At 35.2% G+C, this 15,476-nt stretch overlaps 1 protein-coding gene across 4 annotated transcripts in view; it reads left to right on the forward strand.

Moving 5' to 3' along the window:
• Positions 1–15,476, forward strand: part of THADA (THADA armadillo repeat containing) — a 314,824-nt gene that overhangs the window by 75,117 nt on the left and 224,231 nt on the right. For all 4 annotated transcript variants that reach the window (XM_060026719.1, XM_060026718.1, XM_060026720.1 and 1 more), the window contains 3 exons: positions 4,151–4,283; positions 6,731–6,844; positions 12,125–12,247. In XM_060026719.1, the coding sequence (XP_059882702.1) occupies positions 4,151–4,283; positions 6,731–6,844; positions 12,125–12,247 (370 nt within the window). The remainder of the gene's footprint in view (positions 1–4,150; positions 4,284–6,730; positions 6,845–12,124; positions 12,248–15,476) is intronic.

The following is a 15,476-nucleotide window of genomic DNA, read 5'->3' on the forward strand; positions in this document are numbered from 1 at the left end:
TTAAAATGTGAAATTAGTTGCTTTGTGTTTGAAGGTGACGTAATTTCTTTAGGCCCGCGATGAGTCATTCAGTTAATGTAAGAAAACAGTTTATTAACAGTAATAAATGTCCCCAGTCATCTAAGGGAGTTGAGTGTGACACAGTTTACCTCAAGTCAGTCACAAGTAGGTTGTCTGCTGAGTGGATTTTCTGTAGGATACTTTGATTCTCCAGCTAGCTTTCTATCCATATCACAGTTTGTTTCAAAACTATTTTAACCCCTACTCTGATGGTGGATATTCAGGGACTGAAATCAATTTGAACGGTAACCTGACTAAAACGTGATTAGGAAGGCAGTCCTTAAAAACAATATACTCTGGTAATGCATTCTAGATCCATAGGAACCTCCTTCCTGAATTGTGTGTAATTTGGAATTTTTATTCTACTGCTTCTTTCCTAGGCCACAGCATAGTGCCAAGCAACTACTAGGTACTTAATAGATCTTTTTTCCAAATGACTGAATGAAACCTACTGAAGCAAATAGTAAGAGAGTTGATAATACCTCTATCATGAACCAGATCAAACCAAATGTATATCTGAGCATTTAGGACAGGCACCTTGAAATAATGCCTTTAATTTATTAATAGCAAGAGCTTTGGTGTCAATCTACATTTTTATTCTCTCTCTGTCACTTGTTAGTTGTATATAACCTTGGGTAAATTATTTAATTTCTCTCCCCGCCATCTCTTTTTGCTAGATTAAAAATAGTGTGAAAGTTATTCCTTCATTTAGCTCTTGAGTATCTAAGCAGTTATTTTAATGTTTTTGTCAGACTGCTCCATAAAATTAAGCTTCATGTAGAGTGAATTTATGTTCTAATTACTGATTTTTTTAGATGTCTTTTTTAATAAAAACCTTATTTCTGTTTTGAATTTTGGTTTGTTGGCTATGATTGGGAGGCTTTTTAGTTAGTTTGTTTTATTTATTTCTCTCTCTCTCGGCTCATTCCTTTCTAGCAGAGGAACTAGATTAAATAGTGGCATTTTGGATCATCCACAGTGATACTGGGGATATCACAGATCTGGTCACCTAGTTAGTAATCAGCCTGGTTGATAGAGTCTCCCTTGGACCCATGGCTTTTCCTACTGCTTTAGCCCCAAGCAGCTCTGGCAGTAGCCTTTACAACCTTTCATGGGAGAGGGAGCCACTGAAATTCCCTGTTTCCTAGGAGGTAGGCAAGTTACCCCACAGGAACTGACTTCCTGGCCATTACTTCTGCTTCTAGAGCTAGAACCCAGCAGATCTCCGGTATCAGCTGTTGACTTAAACCAAATAGACTGCCAGTTATTTCTCCAGCAAAAATGGGTTTATTCCAGATCAACAAAGAACTGCAATTTGCAAAGTGAACAACCTTACTAGAACAGAAGGTCTGCATAGGAATTTGGAAGAATTTTTAAGGTTAGATTCAAGTAGGAGGGCTGGAGCCAGGACATAGGGGACCTTTCCAACTGGAAGATTTGATCAAGATGGAAAATGAGTTAGCTCAAGATTTCTTAATAGTCAAGAGCCATTGTAAGTTCAGGCAAGGAAGGGTGATGCCTGGCGAGGTGGCCCACTCTGATCCCAAACCTGCCTGCCTTCTCTGATTGGCTGATTTTGCTAGAACCTCTGTGTGCCAGCTCAGGGAGGCCCGGGAACGGCGTTGAGGAGGAGGAGCATTACTGAACTAGTATTTGTTGTCCTAGTATTTCATTGAGTATCCCCATCTCCTGCAGTTCCTTTTCCCCTTTCGTTTTTCTTACATAGTGAATTCCTACAGGAATACTTAACCTTCATCTGAAGCATTATCTGTAAGCCAGTCCTTCACTGCCAGTGGTCCTGTGGTGGGGAAGAAAATATAAGTAAATGAAATCCACAGATAACCTTAGATCAAGTAGTCTTCTTTTTTCACCTCTGTGACTCCAGCTTTTTCTTGCATGGTTAGATCACAGAAAGGTGACTTTGCTTTAATTCTCTTTTTTTTTTTTCTCTGCTCACCCATTGTGGTGTAAATTAACCCAAATGTACTTAAAAGACCATGAAAAATGAGCAAAAAAAGCAGTAATCCATAACTGTATCATTAGCACTTAAATAACAACTCCTAGGGATTTAGATTTCAGCTTTTGACTGGGCAACTGTGTGAGGATTATACCACATTGGCAATATTAGTAGTAAACTAGAGAAATTATTCTATGAAACAGATGCATTTATCATAATTTTTAAAAGATACAAACCCAGTGATTGGGAAATAACTTCAGTAATGTAAGTAACGTAAGTGTGGGAGGATTATTTTTATTATAAAAAATTCAAACATAGAAATGGATTTTTTATTATTAAAATTTTCAAACATAAATTACAAACATATAAAGCGTATTAAAATTTCAAACATATATACACACACACACGTATATGTGTATGTGTGTGTGGTATATATATGTGTATGTGTATGTGTGTATATATATATAGAGAGAGAGAGAGAGAGAGAGAGAGACTAATGTAATGAACCACCTTGCCAACTGCTTGGCAAGGCAAGCAGTTGCCTTGCCACACTTGCTTCATCTATCCCTTTCATTGTCCTTTGCTGAAGTGTTACAAAGTACATCCCTGAAATGTTATTTTTACTCCTATGCACCTCAGTGTGCCTCTCTAAAAAATACTTTCTTCCATGTCCCCAATGCCATTGGCACATCCTATAAATAATTCCTTGGTGTCATATAATATCTAATATATACATAACTATCTGTATTATTTCAAAGTATCTTTTTTTACATTTGTTTTTTTCAAGTTGGAATCTAAACAAGGTTCACACTTTGCATTTGGTTGTTCTGCCTTTGAATCTCTTAATTTTGTGGTTCAGTCTGTTGATGGCTGGTTTTTATGGCTGAGGGAGCTGAGGGGGAAGAAGCAGGAACAAGGTGATAGACTTTAAGCCAGGCTAAAAGAAAACCTTTAAAATCACAGGGCCTGCTGGGAGTAGGGAGATTTGGTTGTAACATTTGTGGCTGAAATAATGTTTTTTAGGCCCATGTCAAACTTTAAAAAATGCCTCCTTCAAAGTAGTATTATTTATGTATATTTTGTTCTATATAAGACATAAACAACTAAATTTGAGTTGCTATTTGGAATATTAGTCAGAAACTGAAGTTGTCTATCTTAACACCAAACTAAAATAACGAAAAAAAAGTCCCCACCAGAAACTAACACAACATTGTAAATCAATGATACTTCAATTAAAAAAAAACAAAAAACCCACATGTTTTTAAGAGCTCTAATTCTCTCTACAAATTAGAAATCAGTTATCTTGCTGAAGACTGTCTTCTTCAATTTAAAAAAGAGAGTATTTTTCCTTTGGACTTTACCTCTTTATTTTCGTATTAATTTTAGTTAAATCCAATTATGATCCTTCTAAAATAATTGTGCCTGTCTAACATTAAATATGCTATTTCTTAGGATAATGTTATATAACTGTATATTAGGGCATAAGATGAAAAATTTTTTAAAAGTCACATGTTTTTAAGCACTCTAGAATAACAGTTAACATAGTACAGCAGAATCTTACTAACAGTAAAGTCCAAATAACTTTAAAATGTTCAAGGTTCTTTCCAAATAACTTGCTTTATGAATTCTCCATAGGATGTGGATGAAAATTTTATTTGTGATAAGCCACACTTGAGAAAGCTAAAATGATTACTAAAATACACTTTCAAAAATGTGTATATGAATATGTATAATCTCTGTAACTGTAGAATATAAACTACAGTAAACTATAAGGTTGTGTTCTGCTTGTTGGAAATCTTGAATTTTGCAATATAGAACATTGGTGAGAGTTTGATTAACCTTCAGAACATTTTGGGCGTGGGTGCAGGCCTAGATATTAAAGTTCATTGCACACAAGACACATGCTTTTCATGCTTTTGTAAGAAATGGAATCTATAATAGCTACAAATGCTAAGACCCATCATAAAGAAGAAAGTAGGTGAAAAGTGGAAAGTGAGACATTTTTTAGTTTCCCTCCCTCTGAATGTAAGGATGTTTATTCTTTCCTAACAGTGTTAATGTATATCGATAGTTTATGCTTTTACTTTTTGGTACCTGATAATGCCAAATGTTTGCTTTATATATGCCTTTTAGGTGCCCTGATTTGAGTCTGCAGAAGCTACCGGAAGAGTGGTTATGGAATGTTTTAGAGGAAATCAGATGCAGTGATCCTTCATCTAAACTCTGTGCTACAAGACGCAGCGCTGGAATTCCTTTCTACATACAGGTAGATACTTATCTACAGGATCATAGCTGGGGGCTTTGTTTGTTTGTTTTTGGTCTTTTGATAATAGTGTATTCTAACCCCCCTGACATATAAGTGAGCATATTGCATAAGGGACATTTCTGTCTTCTCTGTAGTACATTTCACAAGTACTATAGCATTTGTGATTTTGTTTTAATGTGTGGACAGTGTGTTCCTGTGACAGATCTCTTCTTGGAACAAACCCTCTAAGAGGTCAGTCTTGTAATATGAACAGAGGGTGGTAGAGATTTCCGCCTGTGTGTGAAGTAGGAAGACATCGCTGTGGTGCATTCATTGCTCACTTCCAGGAAGTGCGCATGCTGCCCTTTATTTTTTTTCTCAATTAGAAAAAATATTCTTCCTTTCATGTCAAAGACCCTTAAGACTGTAGGCAACCAGCGTTAACAATTTCTTTTGAATCCTTCTATAAAATATCCATGCATAAAATAATCCTAATCCTAATAGTAGCTAACTTTTATAAGTGGTTATTTCACATATGTTATCTCATTTAATCCAATGAGGTAGGTCCTATGATCATCCGTATATTGTGGATGAAGAAACTGGGCCTTAGAAAAGTTAGGTAAGTGATTTGCTAATGGCCACAAGGATAGTAAGAGCAGCACTAAGAATTGAGCCCAGGCACCCTGCTCTGTGTGTGTGTGTGTGTGTGTGTGTGTGTGTGCGCGTTTTCTTTATTAACACAGATGAAAGCATACTCCACACAAGAGACTGTTTTGTCTCTTGCTTTTTTTCACTTAATGTTATACCTTAAAGATTGCTTCATATCAGCATACTCAGATATTGCTACTCGATAAGAAAATATTTTATTTCCACAGTGTTGAAATTAAGAGGCTGTCACCATTATGAATCCAAAGAATAAAAACCAAGTCTTCACGATACTAAATCAGACCCGACCTGAATGATCTTTGTTTAATATTCAGGAAGATAAAATCTAGGAATGGGGTGATATAAAAAAAGCAATGAAAATAAGTGAAATGAAGTCTGTTTTTTAGTGCCCCAACATGTTTTCTTTCCCTTTCTTATGCCTCCCTCAAATTCGCAGAGTCATGATTTTTATGACAACGGGCACCAGTCGTGGAGGTTGATTTGGCATAGAGATCACCAAGGTGGTTCTGCTGGGTAGATTTTGGTGACCTTCAGAAATCGACTCCTCTCTGATCTGACCCGTTCTGGACCAGTGTGGGTCATTCTCCTGCCTCTGATTCATTCTGACCTAGTGTGTTTTTGCCTCATATGTCTGTCTGAGGACATGTGTTAATGCAACAGCAAGGTTTGGTTGCATCTTTGTGCTGTGTGCCTCCATCTCTGGTTCCCAACTGGTACTACATATTGGTTATAGTGATAGAGGGGTCAGAACTGCACCTTCTTAGCCCAGCCTTGGGAAGAATGTCATAACTATGCACAGCTCTTGGGGAAAAAGAACTATCGTTCCTAGGAGACACATTAGTGATCATATATAGATTTCTTATTTATTTTAGTTGAATAAAATCTAAATTATCGGAAAAATCTGCTCAGAGAGGCCCCATTTTTCCTAGCATAACTTACCAATAAAGTAATGTTCTTGTTCTGGTGGAAACCTCTGCTTGGTGTTAGCTATGGAGAAAAACTCCCCATTACTCCCAGTCCTACACAGCTGCTAATCTATTTTCTGTCTCTGTATAAATGGAATCATATAATATGTTGTCTTTGTGTCCTCTTTCACTTAGCATCATGTTTCAAGGCTCATCCGTATTGTAACATGTATCACTACTTCATTCCTTTCTATTGCTTCAAGTGGTTTGATATTCCTATTTTTACGTTTATTGAATATTGGCAAAATGTTAGACACAAAATAAATAAGCACCTCTTGAATATTCAAATATAGGACCCACTTTGAAGTTTGTAGTATTTCCTTTTGTCCCATGGAGTTTCCAGTGCTACAGTTTGATAGTCCTCCAGGTAGACTCTTGTGAAGAATTAAATAACTGATCAATCTCCAGGGAGTTTCCAAATCCTTACAAGAAATTTAATCCAGAGGTTTTTTGTTTTTCAAGTGAAGAGAAGTTTCTTGTTGTATAAATTTGTTATTAAAACTGACGTGCTTATTGTGTCTGAGACCTGCTACCCAGTTATGGTCTTAGAAGAGATGTCAACAAGAGCCATTTTCAACCTCTTAGAATTACATAATTAATAAGCAAACTGGAGGTGACCTTAGAGATGCTGTGATATCACCACCTAATTTTACAGATGAAGAATCTGAGGGATGGAGAGGTTAAGCTGCTTGCCCGAGGCCACGTGGCTTAATTAACTTGCTTAACACCACATGTTTTTATAAAGGGGATTTTGCATTGGGGAATCAATTCTGGGAAGTAGCAAACAGGTGTATATAAAATAATAGTCCTGATAATTTCTGTCTTGTTTTTCCATAGGCATTGTTGGCATCTGAACCTAAGAAAGGCAAAATGGATTTGTTGAAAATAACTATGAAAGAGTTAATCTCTTTGGCTGGACCTACAGATGACTCACAGAGCACAGTCCCTAAGGTAATAATGGAAATATACAAACCCTGCTAGGAAGGCGGTGGTTTTAAATGTTTGCTGTACTTAAAAAGAAAAAAAAAAAATCTGCTGAAGGTACAGAACTCTTGAGGATAAGACAGACATTTGAAGCTTATTCAGAGGGGTTTTGTTTTGGTTTGGTTTTTCCAGTCCACAAAATAAACCATTGCTTTAGTTGTTATAGATTGACCAAGATGATCTGTTTTTAAACTGTGGTGAAAACATTCAATTTAGACAAGATATTTTGTAATATTACAACTGTATCTAAAAATTTAAAAAGGAATGTGCTATCACCTTCAAATTTCATGTGTGCTTCTTTGAGTCGATGTATATTTTATGATTGGGCAGTTGGATCTTTCCCTAAAATGTAGTGTCTGGCTTTGGGTATATTCATATTTTAATTTTAGCTAATACTCCTTTTTATGTCACTGCTAACGTTGAGTTAAGTATGTACTTATGTGTGTGTATGAATTTGGGTTAAGTGTTCCTCACAGCTTCACTCCACTCCACTCCATGGTAGTGCATACTTGTCAGATACTTCTTGTCTAGGCTTTCTCAGCAAATGCTTCATAGTAGGATGTTCCTACCCACCTGTGGGAGGCCCATGCTAGGTCAGAGAACAGACTGAGAGCTGAAGTTTACAGTCAAGTACATATGGTTTTATGTCAGAGCCTGTGGGAGGTATTAAAGGGAAGCCCATGGGCCAGAATGTGGACCGGTGGGAAAGGATAGGGTTTATTAACACATGTCACATAGTGGCCTGTGACTATACGATGTGAAATTTCTTTAAAAATTTTAAATAAAAAGTTACTGATCACCTTTCAGAAATGATCATTTTATTTTCCCCCAAAAAGTGTGAAAAATATAATTGGCTCCATTTTCTTAGACTATCACTTTAAAAAATAACATTGTTTAATAAGAACACTTGAAAATAGTGAAATTTGGTTTTAAAGAGTACTTTAAATTATTACCTTACTCTGCTTCAAGGTCATTAATTACCACTAGTGACCATTTTTATTAAATTGGTGAAAGTTTAATATTTTATCTCTGACCAGTTCTTCTAGGTGTTGGATGATGACTTGCTTTCCTTCTCCCCTCCCATGGTTTACTTCTGTATTATTTTTTTATTATCTGTGAAATATTTCAGCACGTAAAAATGTACAGTGAATAATCAACATCCATGAAATCAGTTCCAAGTTTAAGAAGTAAAACGTGGGCTTCCCTGGTGGTGCAGTGGTTGAGAGTCCACCTGTTGATGCAGGGGACACGGGTTCGTGCCCCGGTCCGGGAAGATCCCACATGCCATGGAGCGGCTGGGCCCGTGAGCCGTGGCCATTGAGCCTGCGCGTCTGGAGCCTGTGCTCCGCAAAGGAGAGGCCACAGCAGTGAGAGGCCCGCATACTGCAAAAAAAAAAAAAAAAAGAAGAAGTAAAACGTTAAAGATACAGTTGCATACACTGTGGATTCCTCCATATTCTGTTTACCTTTGGTCCTCCTCATCCTCATCTGTAATCATTAAACCAAATCATTTCGTGCATTTTTTTCATTCTTTTAAGAGCTTTTTTTTTTTTTTTTTACATGAATTGTGTTATCTACACATTGTTTTATAATTTGGCTTTTTTTCAGTCAACATTTTTTAAAATTAGTGAGCTCCAAGTTCATTTTAATTTCTAAGCAGAGTTTCATTGTATACAAATGTTTTCCTTTCTGCCTGGTGTGAAATTTGTGTTTCCCAGTTTTATTTTGCATTTCTCTGATAACTGGCTAGCTTTAACATCTTTCCATGTATTTATTAGGCTTTAGTATAACTTCTGTGAATTGCCTATTTAAAGACTTTGGCTTTAATTTGGTTATTTGTCTTTGTTTTGCAGGAGTTGGGTTTTTTGTTGTTTTAAAATTATTTTCCTGATATTTTTTTCCTTTTTGGTTCTTTGAATTACACATATCTTCTCCTAGTCTATCACTTCTTTTCACTTTGCTTATTATTCTGTTATTGCCTGGAAGTTTTAAATTTTAATAAAATGGAATATGTCAGCCTTTTCTTTTATGGTTTGTGCATTTGGATCTCATTTAAGAAAGCCTTCCATACCCCAGGGTCAGAAAGATACTTTATATTTTCTTTATATAATACATCCTTTCCTCTTGTGCTGTCGTACTAACGCCACTTCTCATGTACTGTTTCTGTCGATACGCATGTCTGTTTCTGTGCTCTATTCTATTAGTCTGTCCCTGGGCCCAAATCACTATTTTAATTACTGTATTTTTTTAAATAAGTTTTGATACTGGTAGGGTGAGTCTCCTTTTTTTTCCCTTCAGAATTACCTTGGCAATATTTGTCCCATTGCTCTTCCATATAAGTTTTAGAATCAGCTTGTTAAGTTCAACCAGAAAGCCCTTTTTAAATTTTGGTTGGAATTTAAATTCATTGATTTATTTGGGGAAAATGACTTCTTTTTTTGATACTGAATCTTTCAGTCCATGTACATGGCTTTATTTTTCCACTTATTCAGATCTTCCTTAATGTTTTTCATTACATTTAAAAATAATTTTCCTTAAAAGTCTTACACATCTTTTGTGAAATGTTCAGCAACCTACCCAAATTGCTGTAATTCAACTGATGACTTGTCTGTAAATTCTTTGAATTTTCTTTATAGGTAATCATATCCTTAGTAATGCTAAATTTGCTTTACTCTTCTAATTTTTTTGCGGTACGTGGGCCTCTCACTGTTGTGGCCTCTCCTATTCTGGAGCACAGGCTCCAGACGCGCAGGCTCAGCGGCCATGGCTCACGGGCCCAGCCGCTCCGCGGCATGTGGTATCTTCCTGGACTGGGACACGAACCTGCGTCCCCTGCATCGGCAGGCGGACTCTCAACCACTGTGCCACCAGGGAAGCCCTCTTCTAATTCTTTAAAAAAATTTTCTTGTTCTTCTGGCTGGCACTTGTAGTACAGTTTTGTATAGAAATAGAGATAGCAGACATCCTTATGTTGTATCTGATATTTGCTGTAGGTTTTAACGTGTCTCTTATCAAGAAAACCAAATTTTATTGAATGCTTTCAAGCATTTTTGAGATAAATGTTTTGTTCTAGAATTTGCAAACATCATGAATTATATTGACTTTTTAATGTAATAGGATCTTTGCCTACAGAGAATGAACTCCCAACTTTGAAATGATAGATTTTTTTACACATTGCTAGATTCACCTAAAAATTAGAAAAAAAAATTTTTTTCACATATTTTCACTGGATTCATAAGTGAGATTAACCTGTGGTTTTCCTTTTTCATGCTGTACCTGTCCTCATTTTTAAAATTTTTTTATTGAATTATAACAAACATACAAAGATGTGTACAAATAATATGTTTGCCTCCACAAAGTGAGCACATTTCTATAACCAGCAAGAAACAGAACATTTTAGCACCTGAAAGCCCATTCATACTCCTTTCTAATCAGTACCTTTTCCCCAAATGTAACCACTAGCTTAGTTTTAACACCATAGCTTTACCTGTTTTTTTTTTAAATTTCATATGAATGTAACCATACATTATATACTCTTTTGATATGATTTCTTTCGATGAACATTAAGTTTACGATATCCATCCATGTTGTGAATTATTCATTTTCATTGCTATGTAATAGTATACAATTTATTTATCCATTCTTCTGTCAATGAAAATTTGGGTGGTTTTAAATTTGGGGTTATTTATTAAGAACAGTACTTTTAAGAACATTCTTTGACACGTCTAATGGTGAACAAATATGTACATTTCTTTTGAGTAGATACTTAGGAGTTGTTATTGAGTATGTGTATGTTGAGCTTTAATAGATACTACTTTTTCTCAAAGTAGTTGTCCCTACCTTATTTTGATAGCCAGGTGGTACTGGACTGATAAAATAAACTTGGGCATCTTCTCTTAACAGTTTAAATAAGATTGGGATTATATATTCTTTGAATATTTGGTAGAATTCGTCCATAAAATCATGTGGGTCTTTGTGTGTGTGTATGTGTTTGTGTGTGTGTGCGTGTGTGTGTGTGTGTGTGCGTGTGTGTGTGTGTTATTTTGGTGGGTTTGGTGTCTTGCTTTCTTTTTGGTCTATGAGTAGGATTTTTAACTATTGATTTTCTTTATATAACGATAATATCTATATAGCTTTTCCATTTCTCCTTGAATTTGTTTTGATTAGTTCTGTTTTCTAGGAAATTGTTCATTTTGCCTTAATTTTTCTAATTGACTAGGGTAGAAATATTTTTGTTTTATTCTCTGATGTACCTTTAGTCATGTCCTCTTTGGTATTCATGATATTGCTTATTTTCTTCTCTTCTTGGTTAGTCTCATCAGAGGTTTGTTTCTATTTCAAAGAATCACCTTTCGGTTTTGTTAATGCTCATAGTTATGTCATTGACGTTTTAAAATTTTCTACTCTTTTAAATTTTCTTTCTCTCTTTTGAGTTTATTGTTCTTTTTCTGTCATCTTAATTGGACGTTTTTTCCAATTCATTTTTTATTAAAGTATAGTTGATTTACAGTGTTGTGTTAATTTCTGCTCTATAGCAGTGATTCAGTTATACATATATATGCATTCTTTTTTATCTTCTTTTCTATTATGGTTTATCACAGAATATTGAATATAGTCCCCTGTGCTATACAGTAGGACCTTGTTTTTATCCATTCTGTATATAATGGTTTGCCTTTTTTTTAAATAGATGCCACTTAAGGTGTACATTTCTTTTATGTTCCACTTAAATGCATCGCACAAGTGTCAGTGTGTAGCATGTTCGTTATTGTTCAGCTCTAAATATTAAAAATTTTTTTCTTTGACCAGTGTTTTAAAATGTGTCAGTTTTAAAAGTATGTAAAGAAACTGATTCCTAACTTAACTCCACTGTGATCAGAGCATAATCTGTAAGAAATTAATTTTTTGGTGTTTGTTGAGGCTTTGTGGCTAGGTTTGAGGTCATTTTAAAAAAGAAATGTTTCATGTGTGCTTGAAAAGAATGTATTGTCTCTATTTGCTAGGTGCGGGATTCTACATAGGTCCATTGGATCAAACTTTTGTATTGCATTGTTCAAATCTTGCTAACTTAAGAAAATTGATTTATCAATCATTAGGCATGTTTTATTAAAATCTATTTTATTTGTGAATTATCCATTTCTTCTTGTAATTTGGTAATTTTTTTGTTTGGAGGCTATGCTACTGGATATGTACAGATTTGGAATTACCACAGTCTTCAACCTACAACTGATTTTGAACTTTTTATTCTAGGTTCATGCTTTAAATATCCTTAGAGCCTTGTTCAGAGATACACGTCTGGGAGAAATTATTACCCCTTACATTGCTGATGGAGCTAAGGCTGCAATTCTGGGCTTTACATCACCAGTCTGGGCAGTAAGTGCATTTGCTATTTATTTTCATTGACTTAATTATACCTCTGAGTAGGTTTTAATAAACTAACCTTTCACTGGATGATACAAAATATGTACTGCATTTTATTAAGGAGTTACTCCAAGGGATAAATCCTTGGATCAAGCTACATTTTGACCCTTGGTATTTTATGGTTACATTCTGTCTCCTTTGTTGGCTTATTAGCCATAACTCTGTTTTCTTATTTTAGTATTTGCTTTAGAGTTTATAGTATATATCTTTAACATCACAGTCTGCCCTCAAGTAATATTTTACCATCTTAAAGTATAAGAACCTAGCAATATGTACTCCCATTTCTCTCCTCCCAACCTTTGTGCTTTTATTATACATTTTACTTTTTTGTATATTGTAAACCCACACTACATTGTTATTATTTTTGTTTAAACTGTCAATTATCTTTATTTAAAAACTGACCATTTAAACTATTTTTAAGTATACAATTCAGTGGCATTAAAAACATTCACAGTGTTGTGCAATCATCACCACTCTCCATTTTCAGAACTTCTTCATCTTCCCAAACAGAAACTGTACCCATTAAATAGTAACTCCCCACATCCCACTTCCCCCAGTCCCTGGTAACCTCTCTTCTTTTTGTCTCTATGAATTTGCCTATTCTAGATACCTCATGTAAGTGGAATCATATATTTGTCCTTTCATGTCTGGATTGTTTCATTTAGCATAGTGTTTTGAGGGTTCATCCATGTTGTAGCATGTATCATAATTTCATTCCTTTTTAAGGCTGAATGAAATTCCATCATATGGGTATATGACATTTTGTTTATTCTTTCATCTGTTGATGGACACTTAAGCTGTTTCTTTTTGTTTAGGGTGAATAATGCTGCAGTGAACATTGGTGTACAAGTATCTGTTTGAGTTCCTGCTTTCAATTCATTTGTGTATATCATATAGTAATTCTGTATTTAATTTTTTGAGGAACTGTCAAACTGTATTCCACAGTGGCAGCACCATTTTATACTCCCATTAGAGTTCCATTTTCTTCACATCCTCGCCGGCACTTGTTATTTTCTATTTTTTTGGTAACAGCCATCTTAACAGGTGTGAAGTGGTATCTCATTTGATGTTTTGATTGCACTTGATGTTGAGCTGGAAGCAGAATGACTCTGAGTATCTGAATGTGTCTGTTGTGGGCTCTGGGTATCAGTGTGTTGAGGGAATGCTGGAAATATACATATGAAAAGGTGAAAAAAACAGATGCAAAACATGAAAATGGGGGAGGTTAAATGCTGAGTCACTTTTTTTGTTTTCTTTTGTTTTTTGCAATATGATTACTGTCCAGAAACTTCTTGATTCAGAACTCCAAGATTGTGGGCAATACCCAGTACAGTTTTCAGATTAAAGAAAGTAAACTTTCACTTTTTTTTAATAATTCCTGGGAGAAACACCATGATTTTATTGTTTTTTCTACATCATTGTGCCTTCTAGAATAAAGGAGACTAACCTATGGTTTGTAGGCACTTGACTGTAGCGTTAAAAAAAAGAAAGACTGGCAAAGGGAGAGGAGAAAAGAAGCTAGACCTTAATATATTACCTGCAGAATGGAGAATTTACTAGAAAGGCAGGCTTTCCAATTAGTGAGCTGCACAAACCAATTCATAACTCTCTGATGAGCCTCTAATTGACAGTCAGTATATTGCAGTGGAGCCCAAGGCACAGACTCCCAACGTAAAGAGGAATCCTCAAGATTGCCAACTGTTGCCTGGAAAATCGTACATCTTCCTGTAAGAAAGATAAATGTCTGAAATTCTGTCTAGGAGCATTGCCTAACTACTCCTGAGGACACGGTGTTTACCTTTTACATTTACAGGAAAACGGAGCAATACCTGTATACCGTCAGGAGAGGTAGGTGGGAATGTGGCTTCACCATCAGGAAGAGTAGAGATCATAAAGCTGATTGCCAGAAATGTCAGTATTGTTTTCTTTAAGCCACTCATTCCAGATGAACAGAGAAATGTTCTCTATGAAAGGGCTTTCGGAGAGTGAAACCTGGTGACTTTTCCAACTTTAGGAAAACTGAAAGTATCAGAAATGAATGGATCTTTTTTTTTTGAAGTCTTTTTTGGAGACCTTTTAAACAGTAACACATGGACACTGCAGAAAGTCTGAAAATACAAGCATAAAAGGAAAAGTCACCGGTTTAACTACCATACAGATATAATAATCTTTAGCATTCGAATGTGTTTTCTTTCTCTTTTTTCTATGTGGCTTTTATGTGTGTGTAGTACTCATATGCACACATAATCTATAAAAGCCTGCACAAATATATATAAGTGCTTATGTATAGTTTTATTTGGGGGGAATCTTCCCTTTTAACACGTGTTTTAAAGGAATCTTTTTTGTTTCTATTCAGTTTCTTTGCTTTACCAGAGAAAATAAACATCACAGCTATAATGATCCATACTCTGACTTAAATATATCAATTGTTCTGTTTCCTTCCTTATAAAAACCTAATCTAAGTTATGCCAGAACCATGTCAACATACTCAATGAATGTGAAGAAGTCTTCATTTTACAAAACAATTAACCATAGCATTCTGTGTGAAGTTGTTTAAAGAGTGGTTTTTCCTGACTGTGTGTGAAATATGGTTTGATTTACAGAAATCTGATTTGTACACATCTTCTCAGGAATATATCTTGTACCTAAAGGTGACTCCATCTGTACTTTTGGCTTAATTGTTTTTCCTGGTAAGTTAGAGAAAAAAAAAGTAAAATAAGCTTAATTTTCATTTTGCAGTAAAGGAACATTTTCCAGGAAGCATTCATGTGTATATTTAATAGTTTGTACAGAGTCCTCAATCTTTGTATTGAGACCACACAAATCTCTCAGTCTTTGCCACCTATTAGGCATTTTTAAAAGCCAGGGGAAATGTATTGTTGTAAATATATATAAAACATTAGGCATACCTCCTGGTTACAGACAATATTAAACACTAGAAATACAAGGATAAGTAAGACAATCATAATAGTGACTGTCTTATTGACTATTTTCCATGTGCTTGGTATCATTTACATTGATTAGCTCAGTTCATGCTCAGAGCAATCCTGCTAGGTAGATTCTGTTATTAGAATCCCCATTTTACAGATAAAGAGAGGAGAGAGGAGAAATAACTTCGTCCAAGGACATACAACTATTATTTGTGTGATTCTAGAATCTGTGCTATTATCGGGGAAAGTTT

The sequence above is a fragment of the Delphinus delphis genome, chromosome 12, assembly GCF_949987515.2.
Source record: "Delphinus delphis chromosome 12, mDelDel1.2, whole genome shotgun sequence".
NCBI lineage: Eukaryota > Metazoa > Chordata > Mammalia > Artiodactyla > Delphinidae > Delphinus > Delphinus delphis.